At 36.1% G+C, this 21,322-nt stretch overlaps 1 protein-coding gene across 8 annotated transcripts in view; it reads right to left on the bottom strand.

Annotated features, from left to right (window-relative positions):
• SCRN3 (secernin 3) overlaps positions 1 to 21,322 on the bottom strand; it is a 58,177-nt gene that overhangs the window by 16,744 nt on the left and 20,111 nt on the right. Inside the window, exons 6-9 of one of the 8 annotated variants that reach the window (XM_055088645.1) lie at positions 11,518 to 11,680; positions 10,048 to 10,222; positions 4,476 to 4,554; positions 3,348 to 3,432 (exon numbers count right to left, since the gene is read on the bottom strand). In XM_055088645.1, the coding sequence (XP_054944620.1) occupies positions 3,380 to 3,432; positions 4,476 to 4,554; positions 10,048 to 10,222; positions 11,518 to 11,680 (470 nt within the window). In that variant the 3' untranslated portion in view covers positions 3,348 to 3,379. Of the gene's footprint in view, positions 1 to 22; positions 1,826 to 2,136; positions 3,433 to 4,475; positions 4,555 to 4,694; positions 7,030 to 10,047; positions 10,223 to 11,517; positions 11,681 to 21,322 lie in introns of those variants that run through there. The other 7 variants (XM_055088638.1, XM_055088650.1, XM_055088649.1 and 4 more) reach the window with 7 other exon arrangements.

The following is a 21,322-nucleotide window of genomic DNA, read 5'->3' as shown; positions in this document are numbered from 1 at the left end:
AGTGGGTTGTTAAAGTCCCCTACTATGATTGTGTTACTGTCGATTTCCCCTTTTATGGCTGTTAGCATTTGCCTTAGGTACTGAGGTGCTCCTATGTTGGGTGCATAAATATTTACAATTGTTATATCTTCTTGGATTCATCCTTTGATCATTATGTAATGTCCTTCTTTGTCTCTTTTAATAGTCTTTATTTTAATGTCTACTTTGTCTGATACGAGAATTGCTACTCCAGCTTTCTTTTGATTTCCATTTGCATGGAGTATCTTTTTCCATCCCCTCACTTTCAGTGTGTATGTGTCCCTAGGTCTGAAGTGGGTCTCTTGTAGACAGCATATATACGGGTCTTGTTTTTGTAACCATTCAGCCAGTCTATGCTTTTGGTTGGAGCATTTAATCCATTTACATTTAAGGTAATTATTGATATGTATGTGCCTATTACCATTTTCTTAATTGTTTTGGTTTTGTTATTGTAGGTCTTTTCCTTCTCTTGTGTTTCCTGCCTAGAGAAGTTCCTTTAGCATTTGTTGTAAAGCTGGTTGGTGGTGCTGAATTCTCTTAGCTTTTGCTTGTCTGTAAAGGTTTTAATTTCTCCGTCAAATTTGAATGACATTCTTGCTGGGCAGAGTAATCTTGGTTGTAGGTTTTTCCCTTTCATCACTTTCAATATGTCCTGCCACTCTCTTCTGGCTTGCAGAGTGTCTGCTGAAACATCAGCTGTTAACCTTATGGGGAGTCCCTTGTATGTTATTTGTTGCTCTTCCCTTGCTGCTTTTAATATTTTTTCTTTGTATTTAATTTTTGATAGTTTGATTAATATGTGTCTTGGCATGCTTCTCCTTGGATTTATCCTGTGTGGGACTCTCTGCACTTCCTGGAGTTGACTATTTCCTTTCCCATATTAGGGAAGTTTTCAACTATAATCTCCTCAAATATTTTCAGTCCCTTTCTTTTTCTCTTCTTTTTCTGGGACCCCTATAATTTGGACGTTGGTGCATTTAATGTTGTCCCAGAGGTCTCTGAGACTGTCCTCAATTCTTTTCATTCTTTTTTCTTTATTCTGCTCTGTGGGAGTTATTTCCACTATTTTATCTTGTAGGTCACTTATCCGTTATTCTGCCTGTTATTCTGCTGATTCCTTCTAGAGAATTTTTAATTTCATTTATTGTGTTGTTCATCATTGTTTGTTTGCTCTTAATTCTTCTAGGTCCTTGTTAAACGTTTCTTATATTTTCTCCATTCTATTTCCAAGATTTTGGATCATCTTTACTATCATTACTCTGAATTCTTTTTCAGATAGACTGCCTATTTCCTCTTCATTTGTTTGGTCTGGTGGGTTTTTACCTTCCTCCTTCACCTGCTGTGTACTGTTGTCTTCTCATTTTGCTTAACTTACTGTGTTTGGGGTCTCCTTTTCACAGGCTGCAGGTTCATAGTTCCCATTGTTTTTGGTGTCTTCCCCCAGTGGGTAAGGTTGGTTCAGTGGGTTGTGTAGGCTCTCTGGTGGAGGGGACTGGTGCCTGTGTTCTGGTGGATGAGGCTGGACTTGTCTTTCTGGTGGGGAGGACCACATCCGGTGGTGTGTTTGGGGGTATCTGTGACCTTATTATGATTTTAGGCAGCCTCTCCGCTAATGGGTGGCGTTGTGTTCCTGTCTTGCTAGTTGTTTGGCTGGTCGTTGAGTGGAGCTGGATCTTTGTGTTGAGATGGAGATCTCTGGGGGAGCTTTCGCCGTTTGATATTACTTGGAGCCAGGAGGTCTCTCTCCCAACTCAGAGGCTCAGGCCTGACACCTGGCTGGAACACCAAAACCCTGTCAGCCACATGGCTCAGAAGAAAAGGGAGAAAAAAGAAAGAGAGAGAGAGAGAGAGAGAGAGAGAGAGAGAGAGAGAGAAGGAAAAAAGTAAAATAAAAATCAAGTTATTAAAATAAAAAATAAAAAAATATTAAAATTAAAAAGTAATAAAAAAAAAAGAAAGAAGAGAGCAACCAAACCTAAAAACAAATGCACCAATGATAAAAAGTGCTAAAAGCTATACCAGAAAAAAAAAAAAAGGACAGAACTCTAGCACAAATGGTAAAAGCAAAGGTATACAGACAAAATCACACAAAAAAGCATACACATACACACTCACAAAAAGAGAAAAAGGAAAAATATATATTTTTTTTAAAAAGGAAGAGGGTAACCAAATCAATAAATCTACCAATGATAATAAGGTCTAAATACTAAACTAAGATAAACATAAAACCAGAAATAAATTAGATGCAGAAAGCAAACCCCAAGTCTTCAGTTGCTCCCAAAGTCCATCTCCTCAATTTTGGGATGATTCGTTGTCTATTCAGGTATTCCACAGATGCAGCGTACATCATGTTGATTGTGGAAATTTAATGCGCTGCTCCTGAGGCTGCTGGGAGAGATTTCCCTTTCTCTTCTTTGTTAGGACAGCTCCCGGGGTTCAGCCTTGGATTTGGCCCCACCTCTGCATGTAGGTCGCCTGAGGGCGTCTGTTCCCACCCAGACAGGACAAGGTTAAAGTAGCAGCTGATTAGGGGGCTCTGGTTTACTCAGGCCAGGGGGAGGGAGGGGTATGGAATGCGGGGCGAGCCTGCAGCGGCAGAGGCTGGCATGACGTTGCAACAGCCTGAGGCACACTTATCTCCCGGGGAAGTTGTCCCTGGATCACGGGACCCTGGCAGTGGCAGGCTGCACAGGCTCCCAGGAGGGGAGGTGTGGATAGTGACCTGTGCTTGCACAGGCTTCTTGGTAGCTGCAGCAGCAACCTTAGCGTTTCAGGTCCATCTCTGATGTCCACGCTGATAGCCATGGCTCACGCCCGTCTCTGGAGCTCGTTTAGGTGGTGCTCTGAATCCCCTTTCCTTGCGCACCCCGAAACAATGGTCTCTTGCCTCTTAGGCAGTTCCAGACTTTTTCCCAGTCTCCCTCCCGGCTAGCTGTGGTGCACTAGCCCCCTTCAGGCTGTGTTCACGGAGCCAGCCCCAGTCCTCTCCCTGGGATCCGACCTCCAAAGCTGTAGCATCAGCTCCCAGCCCCCACCCGCCCCAGCGGGTGAGCAGACAAGCCTCTCAGGCTCATGAGTGCTGGTCGGCACCAATCCTCGTGCGGAAATCTCTCCGCTTTGCCCTCTGCACCCCTGTAGCTGCACTCTCCTCCGTGGCTCCGAAGCTCCCCCCCCACCCCCCGTCTCCACCAGTGAAGGGGCTTCCCAGTGCATGGAAACTTTTCCTCCTTCACAGCTCCCTCCCAGAGGTGCAGGTCCCGTCCCCATTCTTTTGTCTCTGTTTTTTCTTTTTTCTTTTGCCCTACCCAGGTACGTGGGTAGTTTCTTGCCTTTTGGGAAGTCTGAGGTCTTCTGCCAGCGTTCAGTAGGTGTTCTGTAGAAGTTGTTCCACATGTAGATGTATTTCTGCTGTATCTGTGGGGAGGAAGGTGATCTCCACATCTTACTCCTCCGCCATCTTGAAGGTCCCCCCAGCTACTATATTTTTTACTCTTAAGAAACACATGAAATTTAAGAAAACCTTAAATTTTCTAAAATATACCACAAGGTATTAATTACTCGCTGAAGTACCAAAGCCCAATACCCAATACCATTTATAGGGTGAAAGTCTCCCAAAATGTTTTATAAATTAATTGGCTGTTTTATAAATATAATAATCCTTATCTTTATCTGGGGAGTTATTATTCCTATTTTGAATATGGAAAAAGGGAACAGGTTGACCTCAGCCTTATAAAAGGCTATCAAGTTGTACAGATAGATTTTCTAGCTAATGTTCTCAACTTTACAAGCTGAGAAGTGGACTGTGTAAATTCTCTCCATCAGTCCTTGAATGTTAATTTAAATGTTTATTGAGCATCTAGCTTGTGCCAGACATAATGTTGAACATTAAGCACACAACAGTGGGAAAAAGTATGGTTCTTATCCTCATAAAGCTTCTTCTGCTGTGAGAGACAGATGTTAAACATTTAATTACACTTGTGATCAGGATCACATGTGGCTCTCAGAGTATGTATCAAGAGGCTTGATCTTGAGTGGGGAAAACTTCCCTGAGGAAGTTATGTTTCAGCAAAACTCTAAAGGATGGAAAGAACTACTTATATAAAAAGCACATGAAATGAATGGTGCAAGCAGAGGGTACAGTCATGATGAAGGAACTCGGCACATTCAAGGGATTGAAAGAGCAGAATAGAAACTTTAAAAAAACAAAGCATAATAAGATATAGATGGGGCAGACTGGCAGGATCTTGTTGATAGTTGTTAAGGATTGGGACTTTCCTACTGTGTTTTAGACACAATAGGAAAATTAACAACTTGATTTTTTTTTAATGAGCAAAAGATCTGAACAGATTCCTCACCAAAGAAGATAATATAGATGGCAAATAAGCATATTAAGAGGTGCTTTGCATCATATGTCATTAGGGAAATGCAAATTAAAACAATGAGATACTACTACATACCTATTAGAATGGCCCAAATCCAGAACACTGACAACAAATGTTGGCGAGGATGTGGAACAATAGGAACTCTCATTGACTGCTGGTAGGAAAGCAAAATGGTATGGTAGTCACTTTAGAAGACAGTTTGGCAGCTTCTTATAAAACTAAACATACTCTTACCACACCATCCAACACTCATGTTCCTGGGTATTTACCCAAATGAGTTGAAACCATGTCTACACAAAAACCTGCACATGGATATTTATAGCAGCTTTATTCATAATTGCCAAAGCACAGAAGCAACCAGACGTCCTTCAGTAGTAGATATCAGCAACCAGGGTATCCAGACAGTGGAATATTATTCATCACTAAAAAGAAATGAGTTATCAAGCCATGAAAAGACATAGAGGAAACTTAAATGCATATTACTAAGTTAAAGAGCCAATCTGAAAAGGAGCCTACATACTGTATGATTCCACCTATACAGTATTCTGGAAAAGCCAAAACTGTGGAGACAGTAAAAAGATGATTGCCAGGGGTTAGGGGAAGGGAGGGATGAATAGGTGGAGCACAAAGGACATTTAGAGCAGTAAAACTGTTCTGTATGATACTATAATTGTAGATACACATCATTATACATTTATCCAAACCCATAGAATGTACAATGAGTGAAACCTAATGTAGACTCTGGATTTTGGGTGATAATGATGTGTCAGTGTAGGTTCATTAGTTATAACAAATGTACCACTCTGGTGTGGGATGTTGATGGTGGAGGGGAGGACAGAGGAACAGGGGTACGTGGGAACTCTGTACTTTCTGCTCAATTTTGCTTTAAGCCTAAAACTGCTCTAAAATTAAGTCTATTTTTTAAAAAAAGTTTTAGGAGGGAAATTCATGAACATATTTAAAATTTTAATAGATCACTCTGGCTGCAGTGACCCATGTGGATGAAGATAAAGAGCAAAAATGGGTGCAGAAGAACTTAACTGCAGTGGTCCAGGTGAGAGCCCGGTACTAGTTTGGTCTAGCATGGTGTCAAAGGAGAAAGTGAAAACACACGGGCCCTAGAGAGAGGCACGTTTCTGTGCCTAAATAAATCAATGAACTGCTTACCCTTAGTTTCCTCACATATTAAAAAGTGGGGGGGCGTTTGGGGGTTGCCCAAGGGGCTTCATGATTTAGGAAGAACCTATCACTGAATTATATGTAAGGCAAACCAGAATTAACTGAGCATTTGATACAGTTTTCTTTTGTAATGGCAGCCCTGCATTAGACAAGAGCCATCAGGCAGATTATGGTTTTTATGAGAGAATTTAAAAAATAATTTCTGAGGACTCTTTAAATATAATGATCCACTATTTTAGTAATAATCCTAATTGCAGTGATAGTGACCAATAAATATGATAGTACAATCAAACACCTACAATGGAAATTTCTAGAAACCAATAAAAACAGTGTTATTTTGAGTTGGATTTTTCTTTTGTTTATATTTCCAACTTTGAGTCTTACTTGGCAATCCCTGTGTAACTTTAACAGAGTTTTATAATCTTTGGACAGGTATTATTATTCATATATAATGTTCATAATACATTATACATTATAACGTTCTTAATGTTCATAATATGCTAATATTTCTATTTCATCACCACTGTCTCATTCCTGCTCCTGTTTTCACTGAATGAACAGAAGTAAAAGATGAGAGAGATTTGAGACACCAAAATAATATCTCCTAAGGTCTTGGCTTATTCCATTTCCTAATCTCCCAGGAAAGCTCTTCTAAAAATATTAACATAAAAGTCTGTTAAGGGGTATGGGTGAAAAAATGCTAGATAATTAGAGCTAAAAGCTCACTGGTCAGCTAAGTCTTGACAAAGAGCATGTTTGAGTTTAATAAAACATTTGCAAAATTAAAAGACTGGAATAAGACAACATGTAAATCTAGCAAATTTTGCTAGAGCTGGCTAATACTTGCCTAAAGCACGAAAAACTTATTAGTTGAGACAATATTTTCCATTACTAAAGAAAAATCTGCTTTCTTGTTGTAACTGAGAAAATTATTTGAGGACAATATATAATTATAATAAATGTATACATTATTTTAATGTTTCATGCTTTATGCAGAATTGGATATTTAATTACTGTGACTTTTAAAAATGTATTGTGGCTAGAAAAAAAAATACAAGTCAGTACCTAAAGTGATACCTGGCTATCCATGATATATGTGTCCAATTCCAATGTTATTTTCTTTCTCAATATTTCATCAATGCTACATGTAGTTTTAATAGCCAAGCTATCACCTGAATGCTATTAAAGAATAATCAGATCTGCTCAAACTTAATTTATATTATTTACCAAGGTAACAGATTCTAATTTTGAGGAAGATTGCTGACCATTTATGTGATCACTAAGAACTAATATTTGGCTTATAAATTCTAATTTCATCTTTTGTACACTGAGGAAAAAGATTAACAATTTTATCCACATCAAGATGCTTGTTTTGAAGGATTGATTCCATCTCTTTGAATAGTTCCTTCTCCAGTTTGCTCATGTTGTCCAACATTGTTTTGGCTTTTTCCTGAACAATTAAAAAATAAAAATAAATAAATACACAGACACACGTGTGTGCATGAGCGCACATGCACACACACGAGTCTAACAAAATTCCAAACCACCTCTACAGACAAGGTTTGTTCATCTGGTTTCAACTTCTGGTTCGGTTCCCCTTCATTCTTTAGATAAAGAAAGAATGAAATTCTTTGGGAAAAATCATTGTTCTAGATTCAGTTAATCTATTAACCACAAACTATTAGTTATTTTTAGTAGAAAATACAATAACAATTATGTAGTATTAATCTATAAGCAAGAAACTTAAAAAACAAATAACAGGTCAACTGAAAATTTGATATTAATTGTGGATGGGGAAGGTTGCTGAAAACTGAGGCTGAAATATTTTTATGAATTTGGATCTTCTACATTTAAAACCAGCATTATCAGATAAAACAAAGGAAATAGAACAGTGACGTTCAAGGGAAAGAGCAACTAAAAGAAAAGTCATTTTCTCTATGATTCCTCCTTGTATCAACAAGGGGGAAAAAAGGTCATGATTCTTATAGAAAGGAGCAATTTTTAAGTTATTAATGAATTACCATCATCAGTTAGAGGGTAGGTACTGACAGAAAAAGTATATAAGAAGAGAGTTACTAGAAAGTGAGTGTAATTTTTAAAATTTGAACCATAATGGGGCAGAACTCCACAAAACAAGGATTCTTAACTTTGACCTATACTTCAGTATGAAATTGTATGCAATTTTTTCTGAAGAAACACTGCACTTCGTATCAGTGCAAAAAATGTATTTTATCGATAAATGGTATTAGAATAATTGGTCATCTCTTTGGAAAACGAAGTTAGAACCCTACTTCATAACACCCATAAAAATAAATTCCAGATAAAGAACTAAATTTTTTTTTCAAATATGCATATACGTATTTGAAAGAAAATACAGAAGTTATATTTATTTTGAGGTGAGGCAGCCCTTTTGAAGCATGAAATCAAGATGCCTTAAAGGAAAAGACTAACAAATGCAACTGATTAAATTTTAAACTTTTGTCTGACAAAAAAGTTAAACAAACTGAGATTAAAAATTTGCTACACAACAAAGTTATTGACATATTTTTGCCTCTTTGAGGCAAAAGACAAAAACAACCAAGAATCAATTGAAAAACAGACTAAGGAAAACAATAGGCAAGTCATTTAAGAGGAAATACAAAGGCCAATAAACATATGAAATTTTCAACCTCATTAGTAATCAAGAAATGTTAACTAAACTACCAGTAGGACTGACTCTCCTTAAAACACAAAAGTAGTTTTTTACAGAGCCAGGACTAGAACCCAGCTCTTTGACACTTCTTCCCTCAAATCCCATTATCTTTCCACTACTTCATGTTGTCAATCAACATTTAATACCTATTAAATAGAGCCCCAAATAGTAACTGCTTTTAAATTTTATTTCATTATTACTTAGAAAAATGTCAATCAGCAATTTAATTTAGTTTAACGGGCATTTAGTAATAAGTCTACAAAACCCACCTCCCAGAAGCAGTATTTAAGGGGAAAAGGGAGCTAACAACTCTTGAGAACTTTCATGAGCAATGGGAGTAGTGCAGAGGCTGCTCAGGAAGGAGGGAAAACCCCTCCAGAGCAGACATTCATGAAACATATCACTGAAGAACTTGAGCAAAGGCAAGAAGAACCAGGGGCTCATCATTTTTCACAGCACTGTGCTGGGTCTGGAGGATGGGCCAAGCCCATGGAGGGAATGACACTTCTGGCCCGGTGCACTGGGCCCTAGCCAGTGCACTTAATAGGCTCCTAGAACAAAACACTTGCCTCTCACTCCATGCCACTAGGCTACAAAAAGGTGTTTACACTGTAGGTCAGAAGTAAAACAAACTGGTCTCAGAAAAAAGCAGTAGTGTCAAGAATCTATAGCAAATAGAGGATCTGTACAGAGCTCTCTGCTTTAAGCATAAGCACGGGGGTGGGCCGGGGGGGTGGGGGAGAGAAAAGCATGGCAACTATGTAAACATACTACAGAAAAAGGAAATAAGTAAATAATTGCGGGGGAGGAAAATTCATCTAATTCATTTAATGCAGAAAGAATGTAAATGTATATACCTTCACAAAGTAAAAGTTATTATAGGCAATAAAAATCAGAAGCGAAGCTGGTAGAAGTAGGTGAGAAAAGGTATAAGATGACCAATCTCTTCCTTCATTGCAAGGAATCAGTTGAGAGTTCTGAGAAAAGCCTTTAGATAGCCCTTCCATTTCCTTCTCATCTATTTTTTTAATCTCTGGGGCAGAGACGGAAGAAGGCAGGAAGGCTGAAGAGGTATGAACATTATAAAATTATTTGTCTACCCATCAATCTATATGTCCCCCCAAAATATATATCTACTTATTTCTGGAGATGAGATTGTGGGTGATGTGTTTAATCTTTTATTATGCTTATATTTTAAAATAATAAGCATTTAGCTTTTTTAAAACTTCAACTCATTATAATAATTATTATTTTAAGTCTATGGGGTGCCAAGTCACTTTCAATTAAAATTAATCTGAGGGTATATGATTAAGAACATTATTTTAGAGACCAGGTTAATTCCCCTCGAGAGGTTTTGTAATTTTTGGTGTGAGATACACTAAGAAAGCTACTTAAACTCTCCAAGTCTCAGATTTCTTATCAGTAAAATGGAAACAATAATAGTACCTACCTGATAAAGTGGTTGTGAAGAGTAAATGAAATATCCCATGTAACAGTACCATGGTGCTTGGTGTATAATAAGTGTTCAATAAATGTTAGCTATTGTTATTATGTTTAATATACTAAATTTCTCTAAATTCACAATACATTCTTAACCATTTTTTTAACCAAAGCTCAGGAATAATATAGCTCTATTATAGTCTAAGCATCTAAACTATTTTTAAACCTATTTTTATATAAAGGAAAGAAAGCTGAAATTTCAAAGTTCAAAATATGGATTGAATCATATTTTAAGTTATTCTTAATGATAAAACAGAGAATATAATCTAATCATACCTCCTTATTATCTAGTATTTCCAAGGCCTGTTGATGTTTTTGGTAGAGTGGGTGTCTTCTGTCAGGCTTTATGTTAAACTGTGGCTTCTTTTTAACTGAATCTTCAAATGTGGGTGAACTGGTGTCCAATAGTTGTGAAATATTTGGTACAAATATGAAAGGTTTAAAAACAGATCTAGAAGAAAAAGTATTAAGTTTGGTATGTGGGGATATAAAAATACTCAGCATTATTCTAAATCTTCTAAGATTCCCTCTAATTTCTACTAATTTATAACATACTAATTTGTTCCTGTCATACTACTTATACCCATGCCTGTCTTCCCTGGTACACTGGGATCTCCTTTTGGGGCAAGGGATCATACTTTATTTAGCCTTGTATTTCCATGAACCTAACAAAGGGCCTGGCATATAAACAGTGTCAAGTAAAATTATAGCTCATCATTTTCTACTGCAAACTCCACAGTTGGAGGGTAAGAACAATCCTCAATGTAACAGATTGAGCATTAGGATTTGGGATGAAAATAAGCAGCAGTATTAATAAGGGATTCACAAGTTTTATTCCATTTTCTGGAAGATATCTTTAATAATATGGAAGATTATAATACTAAGAGATAGTGAGTATAAGATCACTTCTAAATGTAATGTGCATTAAGTTTTATGAGATACCAATGATTTAAATCAAGGTAGTCTGTATATATCCTACTTAATAAGATATAACTTGAACTATTGATATTTTGTTTTACATGTATGTACTTTCTAGATCATTTAACCTTTTTACTCTTACTCATCATCTAATATTTAATACTGAAATCTGCATTAGAAAACCAATCTACTTTTTATTCTTGACAATTTTAAATATAGTTAGGGAAAGAGGGAGTAGGGATAACTGCATACCAGAAACTATAAACATTTTCATCCCATATGAATGAGAATAGTTATGGCAATGATACACATAGGAAAATGGCAGACTAAAATCTGAATAGAAAATGCCTTCAAGAGACTTCCCTGGTGGCGCAGTGGTTAAGAATCCACCTGCCAATGCAGGGGACAGGTGTTCGAGCCCTGGTCCGGAAAGATCTCACATGCCATGGAGCAACTAATCCCGTGTGCCACAACTACTGAGCCTGCGTTCTAGAGCCCGCGAGCTGTAACTACTGAGCCCATGTGCTGCAACTACTGAAGCCTAGAGCCCGAGTTCCACAACAAGAGAAGCCACCGCAATGAGAAGCCCATGCACTGCCACGAAGAGTAGCCCCCACTCGCCGCAACCAGAGAAAGCCCATGCGCAGCAACGAAGACCCAACGCAGCCAAAAATTAATTATTTATTTTTTAAAAAAGAAAATGCATTCAAAAATTATTGTGGTTTTTGTGCAACAAAAATTTAGCCTGACAAAATCATCACCAAACTAATGACTCTACCCTACCCCTGACCCCCTGCCTGGTTTATAGTATTTTGTGACTTTACCTACCTCTCAGGATCAGGAGTCCCTGTAAGAAAGTGGATGCAAGGAACGTTGGAGTCTTGAGGTAAAATAGAAACCATGCTTGCAGTGGTCAGGAATTCTCCCTCCATATTAATGCCACTTGGTTTATCTCGGAGAATTTCCATCATTGTTTCAAAGGTTATGTTTCCTAGGGAAATGAATTTTAAGACGATCAAATACATATGCATTTGCAGGTTGGTATCCTGCAATTATGAACTGCTTTCTCTATTGATAATACATAATATGAGACACTGGTCTAGGTATAAATTAAGTGAGATTGACTATAAGCAAATCTTGTATCATAACTGTTAGACTCACTGCACTGTCACAAGGAAGATTTTTTTCTAATATAAAATATACAAAATCTCAAAACATTATAACAGGTTAAATCTGTTATTTCCTAAGAAGAAATCAATAATGCAAAATACACTCAATCTCACTGCCCTTCCAAAATTTTTTAAGAAGTATGTAGTTAACAATTAACTAATGAAATCAATAACTATTATCTGAGTCTATCCATTCTGGGAACCAAATATTAAAGAGAATATTGTGCTTAGTTTCCAATATTATACAAGATGTTCTTTACAAAATAACAAATTATTTTTCCTGTAATATAATTTCTATGTCTGACATTAATACTCTTGTATGAAAGTGTGAATTGTAACCTGAGTGGGAATGAAGGAGGCAAAAGACATTATTGGCTAACGGAATTTGTATGTACATAGTTCCACTGGACTACTTTAAAAATTTAAATGTCCATCATGTGTGATGAAAATAAATGGCATTATATTCTGTTTTCTGCTTTCATAGGTAAAGTTTGATATTTTAAGGAGTTTTTTTTTAGAAAAATAGAAGAAAATCTATCTCTTTAGCAAACACAACATGTCCATGGTTACAGAGAACCTCAGAATCCCATATTTGGAAGGCATTTCCACCAAAAAATTTTAAAAGCCAATCATGCCCTCAGACAGCCCTGTTTCTTTCTATATATATCCATAGTCAAAGATGTGATTTAGGATCTATCTCATGACAAGATGAATAATCTTACCCTTCCACAATGCAGTCCTCCAAAAGTAGCCAAAATATCTTCTTCTCACATGATAACAATCTCTTCTCCAAAATTTATGACTCAATTCTCCCTGAATCACATTAGAACTCCTTCAAATTAAAACTTACTACTAAGCTTAACTGAAATAAACTTTTCCTCTCCATCTGTCTTTTGTCTGTATTGGTCCTATATTTTGTTTATCTTGGTCCTATCTCTGCCATCAGATTATAAATTCCTGATCTTTTGTCTGTATTGGTCATACCTGCCATTAGATTACAAATTCTCTCAAGACAAGAATGGGATTTTCTCTGTTTAGTTCTCATTCATTCAACAAATATTTATTGAACACCTATTAAATGCCAGGCACTGTCCTAGGCAATGGATAGATAGATAGACACAGATAGACAGAAAGACAGATATTGATAGATTTAGACATGGATATATAGCTCTGTGAATATAAAGAAATGAAAGTCCCCTGATCCAATTTCAATTGAGGTAACCAGAGTTAACAATTCAAAAAGGATTTCTCCTGGGACTTCCCTGGTAAGACTCCACGCTCCCAATGTAGGGGGCCCAGTTTCGATCCCTGGTCGGGGAACTAGATCCCACATGCATGCCACAACTAAGAGTCTGCATGCCACAACTAGGAGTCCACATGCCGCAACTAAAAACAAAAGATCCCGCATGCCACAACTAAGACCTGCTGCAGCCTAAATAAATAAATAAATAAATAAATAATTTTTTTTTAAAAAGATTTCTCCTGAAGAGTTTCAGAACAGGTCTGAAACATTTTCTTTGAATAAATGCAAGAAATTCTCATTATCAGAAGAAAATTGGTACCAGAAAATAGCCACTTAAAGCAACATATTTAAAATAAGAATCAAAACTTCATGGTAAGTAGTGGAGGAAAAGGACTGACTGGGTCTTTAAAATGAAATTAAAATACAAAAATAAGTTTATATAAGCTTATAGTTAACAAAACTTAGGTTAAAATTTTAATATGCTAATTCTTAGAACAAAGAATGAAACAAGTGTAATTTTTACAACAAAATGGTAAGAGAATTCGACTTTGACTATTGCAAAATGATCATACAGATAATGATTGCAAAAATATATGACGACTTCATCAAGTTTCTCAAGTCCCTCTCTTGTTTTTTTTTTTTTACTGTATAATAATTTTATTTTTTTTCCTTTTTAAAAATTTTTTTGGAGTATAGTTGATTTACAATGTTGTATTCGTTTCAGGTATACAGCAAAGTGAATCAGTTATACAAATACCCACTTTTTTTTTTTTTTAAGATTCTTTTCCCATGTAAGCCATTACAGAGTATTGAGTTGAGATCCCTGTGCTATACAGCAGGTTATTATTAGTTATCTATTCTTAATTATTTAATATTCAAATCATTTTCTTCTGAAGCACTTTGTTGTGTTACTGCTCTCAGTTTTTCTCAGTTGTCAATAGGTCTAACTCTCTGTCCATTTTTAATTTGCCAATGGCTTTGTATGTGACCTAATCAGTTATCTAATGTTAATTTCATGGGCTTCTGGAAATCTTGCATCTTTTGTAAGACTTTCAGTTTGCATTTTATTTGTATTGTGTTAATAATCATTAAGAGACATCAACAAAAATATTGACGCAAAGAAGAGGAAGGATAGTGTTAAGCTGGGAAAGATGTTTGAATGAGGACTAATTTTATAAATAGATGGTTCATCAGTGATTATCTTTATGTTTAAGACTACCTTTGCTTCCTTATGCAACCCTTGTAACTTTGGGGCATCAGACTGAAAATTCAGATAAAATGGACATCGCTCCTACCATCCATCACAACTTGCTGCAATCTTTGCTTCATTAACCAGCTGATATATGACTAAAATGAGGTCATTTTTTTTTTTTTTTTTTTTGTGGTATGCGGGCCTCCCTCTGTTGCGGCCTCTCCCGTTGCGGAGCACAGGCTCCGGACGCACAGGCTCAGCGGTCATGGCTCACGGGCCCAGCCGCTCCGCGGCATGTGGGATCCTCCCAGACCGGGGCGCGAACCCGGTTCCCCTGCATCGGCAGGCGGACGTGCAACCACTGTCCCACCAGGGAAGCCCTAAAATGAGGTCATTTTTTTAAAGTACCTACATCTCCCCAATTTTCTTATATGACCTCCTAATTTTTCATGTTTGTACAAAGTTTATATTCCCCAAAGTATAATTCTACAAGAAAATTAAAATAGGATCACTAACATATAATTACTTACCTGAAAAACCGAAGAGAATAGATTTTAAAACTACGAATAAAATAGACTATCAATGAGGTGTCCAATTAAATAAGTAAAAACACTCAACAGCTTTCTTATAGATCAAAACCAACCAATTAACAAACATAATAGAAAAATATTCCATTCACATTACCAGTAAAAAAATATTAAATAGCCAGAAAAAAACTTAAAAGTCAAGTGGAAATCAGTAATCTAAGCTTCCACCTTAACAAACTAGAAAAAGAAGAGCAAAATAAGCTCAAGGAAAGCAGAAGGAAGAAATAATACAGATAAAAGCAGAAATCAATGAAATTGAAAGCAGAAAACAGAAAAGTCAATGAAACAAAAAGTGGTTCTTTGAAAAGATCAATATAATTGACAAACCTCTAGCTAGACTGACAGAAAAAGAGAAAACACAAATTACAAAATTACCAATATCAGAAATGAAACAGGGGTATCATGACAGACCCTGCAGACATTAAAAGCATGATAAAGGAATACTATGAACAACTCTATACCCATAAATTAACAACTTAGAAGAAATGGACCAATTATTTGAAAAGCACATATTACCAAAACTCACTCAATTTGAAATAATTTGACTAGCCCTATATCTCTTAAAGAAATTGACTTTAAAATTTCCAGAAATCTCCAGGCCCAGATGTTTCACTGGAGAATTCTATCAAACATTTGAGGAAGAATTAACTCCAAATCTACACAATCTCTTCCAGAAAATAAAAAAAGGAGGGAACACATCCTGACTCATTTAATGAGGCAAATATTACCCTTATACCAAAACCAAAGACAGTACAAACAAACCAACACAGACCAATATCTCTCATGAATACAGATACAAAAACCCTCAACAAAATATTAGCAAATAGAACCCAACAATATATAAAAAGAATTATATACCATGACCAAGCTGGGTTTATTCCCAGGATACAAGGCTTGTTCAATATTAGAAAATCAATGTAATCTATCATATCAACAGGCTAAAGAAAAAAGAGAATCATATCAACTGACACAGAAAATGCATCTGACAAACCTCAGTATCTATTCATGATAAAAACTCTCAGCAAACAAGGAATAGTGGAAAACTACCTTAACTTGATAAAGTTGACAAAGTACATCTACAAAAAGCTACAGCTAATATTATACTTAATGGTAAATGACTAAATGCTTTCCCCCTAAGACTGGGAACAAGGCAAGGATGTCTGCTCTCACCATTCTTATTCAGTATAACACTTGAAGTCCTAGCCAGCACAATAAGGCAAGGAAAGGAAATAAAAAGCATACAGATTGGAAAGGAAGAACTAAACTGTCCCTATTTGCAGATGGCATGATAGTCTATACATAAAAATCCCAAGGAGTCTATCCAAAAAAAAAACCCCCAAAACAAACCTCCTAGAACCAGTAAATTCATTTAGCAAAGTCACAGAATACAAGATCAACATACAAAAAAGTAATTAAAACAATCTGAAATTTTGAAAAGAAGTTCTTATTAAGAAACAATTTGTTTAGGCTCTATAGAAGAGAACTAGAGACACTGTTTTCTCATTTAGGTTGAGACTGCAAATTTTGTAGGTCCAACTTCACTTATAGAATCTATTCTAAAGAAGTAATTTTGAAATGCAGACAAACTTAATAAATAAGATGTTCACATGATTTACAGTGGTAAAAGGGAAACAACCAAATTGTGAACAATACTATTTGTGTCCTCCCCTCCACCAGTTACTATGTTCCAGAAGGTCATAGACTGTACCATGTCTGCCACTATGTGGCCCCATGCCTAGCACAGAGCAAGTGTTTATAAAAGATTTCTGTAACAACAACAAAAAATGTCAATATGGAAAACCTAGACAAACAAAATTATAAAAGTCTACTTAGAACAGAAAAGAAAAATTCAATAAACGGACAAACACATCTTGTTCTTGACTAAGAAGGCAATATTATTAGATGTGAATTCTCCACTAAAATAATCTATAGTTTTAATTTAAATCCAATCAAACCTCAAAAAGATTCTTTGGGGAGCTGCAAAAATGACTGTAAAATTAACCTTGAAAAATGAACAGTCAAGGATTGTCAGGAAAATTCTGAAAAAGCAGAATAATGAGGAGGTATTTGTCCTACCACATTAAAAAAAAAACCTGTAAATTCATTCATATTGTCCTTTGGCTAATAAAGCAAGTATTGAGGAGCACTTATTATGTATACTTACACTGTGCTAAATGAAACTGGACAAATACAGTAATCTAATTTACACTTGGGTTTACTTAGGAATTTAATACTTGATAAAGTTGGTTGGTATTTCAAATCAACAGAAAAGATAATTCATTTAAAATGTGGTGTTGAGATCACTGGGTAATCATTTGAGAAGTGAGAAGAAAAACCTGTAATCCGAATTCATGTTTTATTTTAGAATAATTCCAGAAGAATTATAAATTTAAAAAATAAAACTATAGGGCTTCCCTGGTGGCACAGTGGTTGAGAATCTGCCTGCCAATGCAGGGGACACAGGTTCGAGCCCTGGTCTGGGAGGGTCCCACATGCCACAGAGCAACTAGGCCTGTGAGCCACACTACTGAGCCTGCGCGTCTGGAGCTTGTGCTCCGCAACAAGAGAGGCCGCGACAGTGAGAGGCCCGCGCACCGCGATGAAGAGTGGCCCCCACTCACCACAACTAGAGAAAGCCATCACATAGAAACAAAGACCCAACACAGCCAAAAATAAATAAATAAATAAATAAATAAATAAATATAAATAAAAAATAAAATACAATTTGCTAAAAAAAAGTAGAGGAATTTAAAAAATAAAACTATAAATATAAGATGTAAATAACCATTTCTGGTACAGTGAAATGGCCATTCTAAAAGCATGACATCAATGCTAGAAACCATATAAGAGCAATTCCACATGGGACAGAATCAACCATTTTATTATTACTTTTCTATTTATGCCAGCTATTCTTTTTTCCTTTTTATCCTTTCTTGCCCTCTTTTGAATTTAACAAGTATTTATTATTCTATTTCTCCCCTGTTAGGTTATTACTTATATATTCTTTTATTATTTTATTAGTTTCTCTTGACTTACTACAGTCTGCCTTAAATTAGTTCTTCACCACTTAGTTAACGCAAGGACCTTGTAACACTTTAACTCCAATTACTGCCTCCTGTTTTTAGTGCTATTCTCATACATTAATTCTGCTGTGTTCATCTGGGTCTTCTGAGAAGCAGGTGCAACAACATGAGATTAAATGTACAAGGATTTTATGAGGGAAAATGCCTAAGAGAGAAAATGGAGAGGAAGCTGGACTGTGACAGAAGTCCAAACCTGGCTTTACTAGAGAGGGAAGAAAGGTTGGGTGAAAGTGACCTAGACTGCCATGCCACCTAAGGAAAGCTTTGCAAGGCCCTCAGGGAGTCTTTGACCCAGAGTCGGCCATCAGAGGAGTCCAATGACCCCAGGAATGGGCCTGCCTTAGTCTCCCTGCTGCTTCCAGTCATTGGCCAGGAGCAGTCTGGGGAAGCGCAGCCTTGGTACTACATGAATTCAATGCACAACAGAATTTGAGCACTGCAGCTATGGCCATTGGTTATAAAATTATTATTATTTTAAACAGACAATATTCATTTAGTTTCACACATGTATTTACTGTTTCTGTTGCTCTTCATTCACTCCTGCTTACTTTGCCTCTATCACAGATCATTTTTCCTGCCTGAAGAATGACCCTTAGTATTCCTTTTAATGCCAATTGGCTAGTGACAAATTTTCTCAATTTTATTTCAACTTTATTTTTGGAGGATATTTTCAGTGGGTATAGAATTCTAAATTGGTAGTCAGTATCTTTCTCCATCACTTTACAGATGTCATTTTATAGTCTTCCAGATTCTTTCCCTTCTTTTGAAAAGTTATCTGTCAGTCTTATAGTTGTTCCTTTGAAGATAATATATATTTTCTCTCTGACTGCATTTAAGATTTTCTTTTTATTTTCCCCCTTCAGCAATCTCACTACGATGTGCCCAGGTGTGGTTTCATTTATTCTTGGGATTTGCAGAGCTTCTTGAAGCTCTGGCTTGATGACTTTTATTAGTTTGGAAAAATTCTTGGCCAGTATCTCTTCAAAGCTTGCTTTTGCCCCTCCATATTCTCTCTCTCCTTTCCTGCTGGGACTCCAACTACATATATATGAGACCTTTTCAATGAGTCCTATATGGCTCTCACACTCTTGTCTATATTTTCCAAACTCTTATCTCTGTTTCAATCTGGGAACTTTCTACTGATTTTCCAGTTCACTAATTTTTTTCTTCTGCTATGTCTAATCTGTTGTCAAACTAATCTATTGAATTCTTAATTTCAGTTATTATAAATTTACAGTTCTATTATTTCCATTTGGTTCTCTTTTATAGATTTCAGTTCTCTGATGAAATTCTCCATCTTTTTGTCTAATTTTCTTGAACATATAAAACATACTAATTTTAAAGTCTATATCTGATAAAACTAATTTGGGGATAACCAGTGGGTCAGTTTCTACTGTCTGCTTTCTCTTGATTTTCAATCATTTGGTCCTATTTCTTGGCATGTCTGATAATTTTTTATTGACACTATAGATTAAAATCTGTAGAGGCACTGCATGATATTTTCCTCCACAGAGTTAATTTTCTTCTGGCAAACAGATGGAATATAGGTAGATTACCTATTGATCCAGCTGAGACTGGTCTATTCTGTTTGTTCTTATTCCTAAAGTGTAGCCTTTCTGGGGTTTCAACTGAAAGCCTGGGGTATTTCCCAGGCCCCTTCTTCTTGGTTGTTCATCAAATCCAATTTTTGTCCCTAAGGCCTTGTGAGACTGCCAAAATCTCCAAACTTTTTAAGCTCTTGGTAACTACTCATCCTACAGAGTCTCATCCTACATATGCGCCGCTTAGAAGTCAGCAACTGCTTTAAGGAAAATTGTGACATAGAAGGTCAGACTCTTCTCAGAGTGCACATAGTCTTTTCCCAATCTCCTGGATCTAGGCCCCTCATGTCCTAACTGTTTTGGGTGTTCACCATGCCTTCAAACAGTGGGTTTTATTTTCCCAGCTTTTAGTTATTCTTGGGGAGAGGTTAGTCTAGTACTAGCTACTCCTTGTTAACCAGAGGCAAATGTCCAGCTTTGTGCTTTTAACCACTCCAATTTTAAGCCTCCCATTTATTAACTACATCAGTCTCTTTTTACTCTCAAGTAGTATCAATTTCTGAATAACAGTAATGAATGTGGTAGACCCATACTGTAACAAGTACAGTTTAAAAAAATAACACAAAACATATAGTTCCTGTCAGCGGATAAGATATTTTCAGATACTTTGTATGGAAATGTTTAATTACTTCATTAAAATTAGTTCTAAAGAAACAAATAACTTTCATTTAACATAGTTGGTTGACCACAGGTATGTTTTTCCTCTCCCCAAACCCTACTACAATGACAGCAAAGGAATAAAAAATGAAATAACTCACAAAGACAAAGAAAGCATGAAGAGCAAGAATTTCCCCCATCCCCATGATATATGAGAATAATTAAAAGAAAAAAAGCTTACATCAAGTCTGCACCCAAATTGTGATTTTTGTGACATTTCAAATTAAAATAAAATTGATTTCCATATAAAACAGTCTAATGTTCCACCCTCAGTTAATCACGCAAACTTCCAACTGTTTTATGTTAATAGCAAATTTTCACTTTCTCCATAATATAGCTATGACTTCAAATTCAAGAAAAATAATGTATAGATAACTTGTTACAGGAGCAATATCTTTCTGTTAGTTTTGGAAAAATGCAGGAAGAAAAAAAAAGGATACACCTGAAAACAACCCTTAATATTAAAACTAAACAATAAAGCAAAAGCCATCCACACCTATCACACACATAGCTTCTGCACCTAGTGAGATTTTAGAATGATTCAAATATAAATTCATGTAAATGGCAAGTTTTAACGAAAACAGTGTCAGAACCATAACACTGCAGTAACACAGGTATTATGAAAATGTTTTCTGTAGTCAAAACCTACAATTCTCAAAATGTAAGAAGGATTTACATGATCACTTGAGTAGGATAGCTATAAGTAATCCACTTGCAAGCACTGAATAAGTACTGAGACTGCAGTGGCAGGGTTCACTACAATGAATGCAAAACATAGGGTACAATTTCACTGCAATTTAAACTAGTTATTTAAAATACAAGAGTGAATATAGATACAATTTGGATATACATGCATCACAGTTAATAGCTATCAGGTAGGAATAGTTGTAAAGAAGAGAGGTAGGCTCTTCCATCTAGAAAACTCATAGGAAGAATTAGCCATAATGTACTAGTAGACAATTTTCTATAAAAGTACTGGAAAGACATTTATTCTTTTGGCAAAGCACAGAAAGTTAGATGAACTATACTTCATACTTAGGGGAAAAATAAGTTTCATGTCAGATGCATCTATTACTATAATATTTGATGCATTTCAAATCT

This window comes from Physeter macrocephalus, chromosome 2, assembly GCF_002837175.3.
Source record: "Physeter macrocephalus isolate SW-GA chromosome 2, ASM283717v5, whole genome shotgun sequence".
NCBI classification, from domain to species: domain Eukaryota; kingdom Metazoa; phylum Chordata; class Mammalia; order Artiodactyla; family Physeteridae; genus Physeter; species Physeter macrocephalus.
Note: the sequence above shows the minus strand (reverse complement) of the source record. Positions and strands in the feature narration are given on the sequence as shown.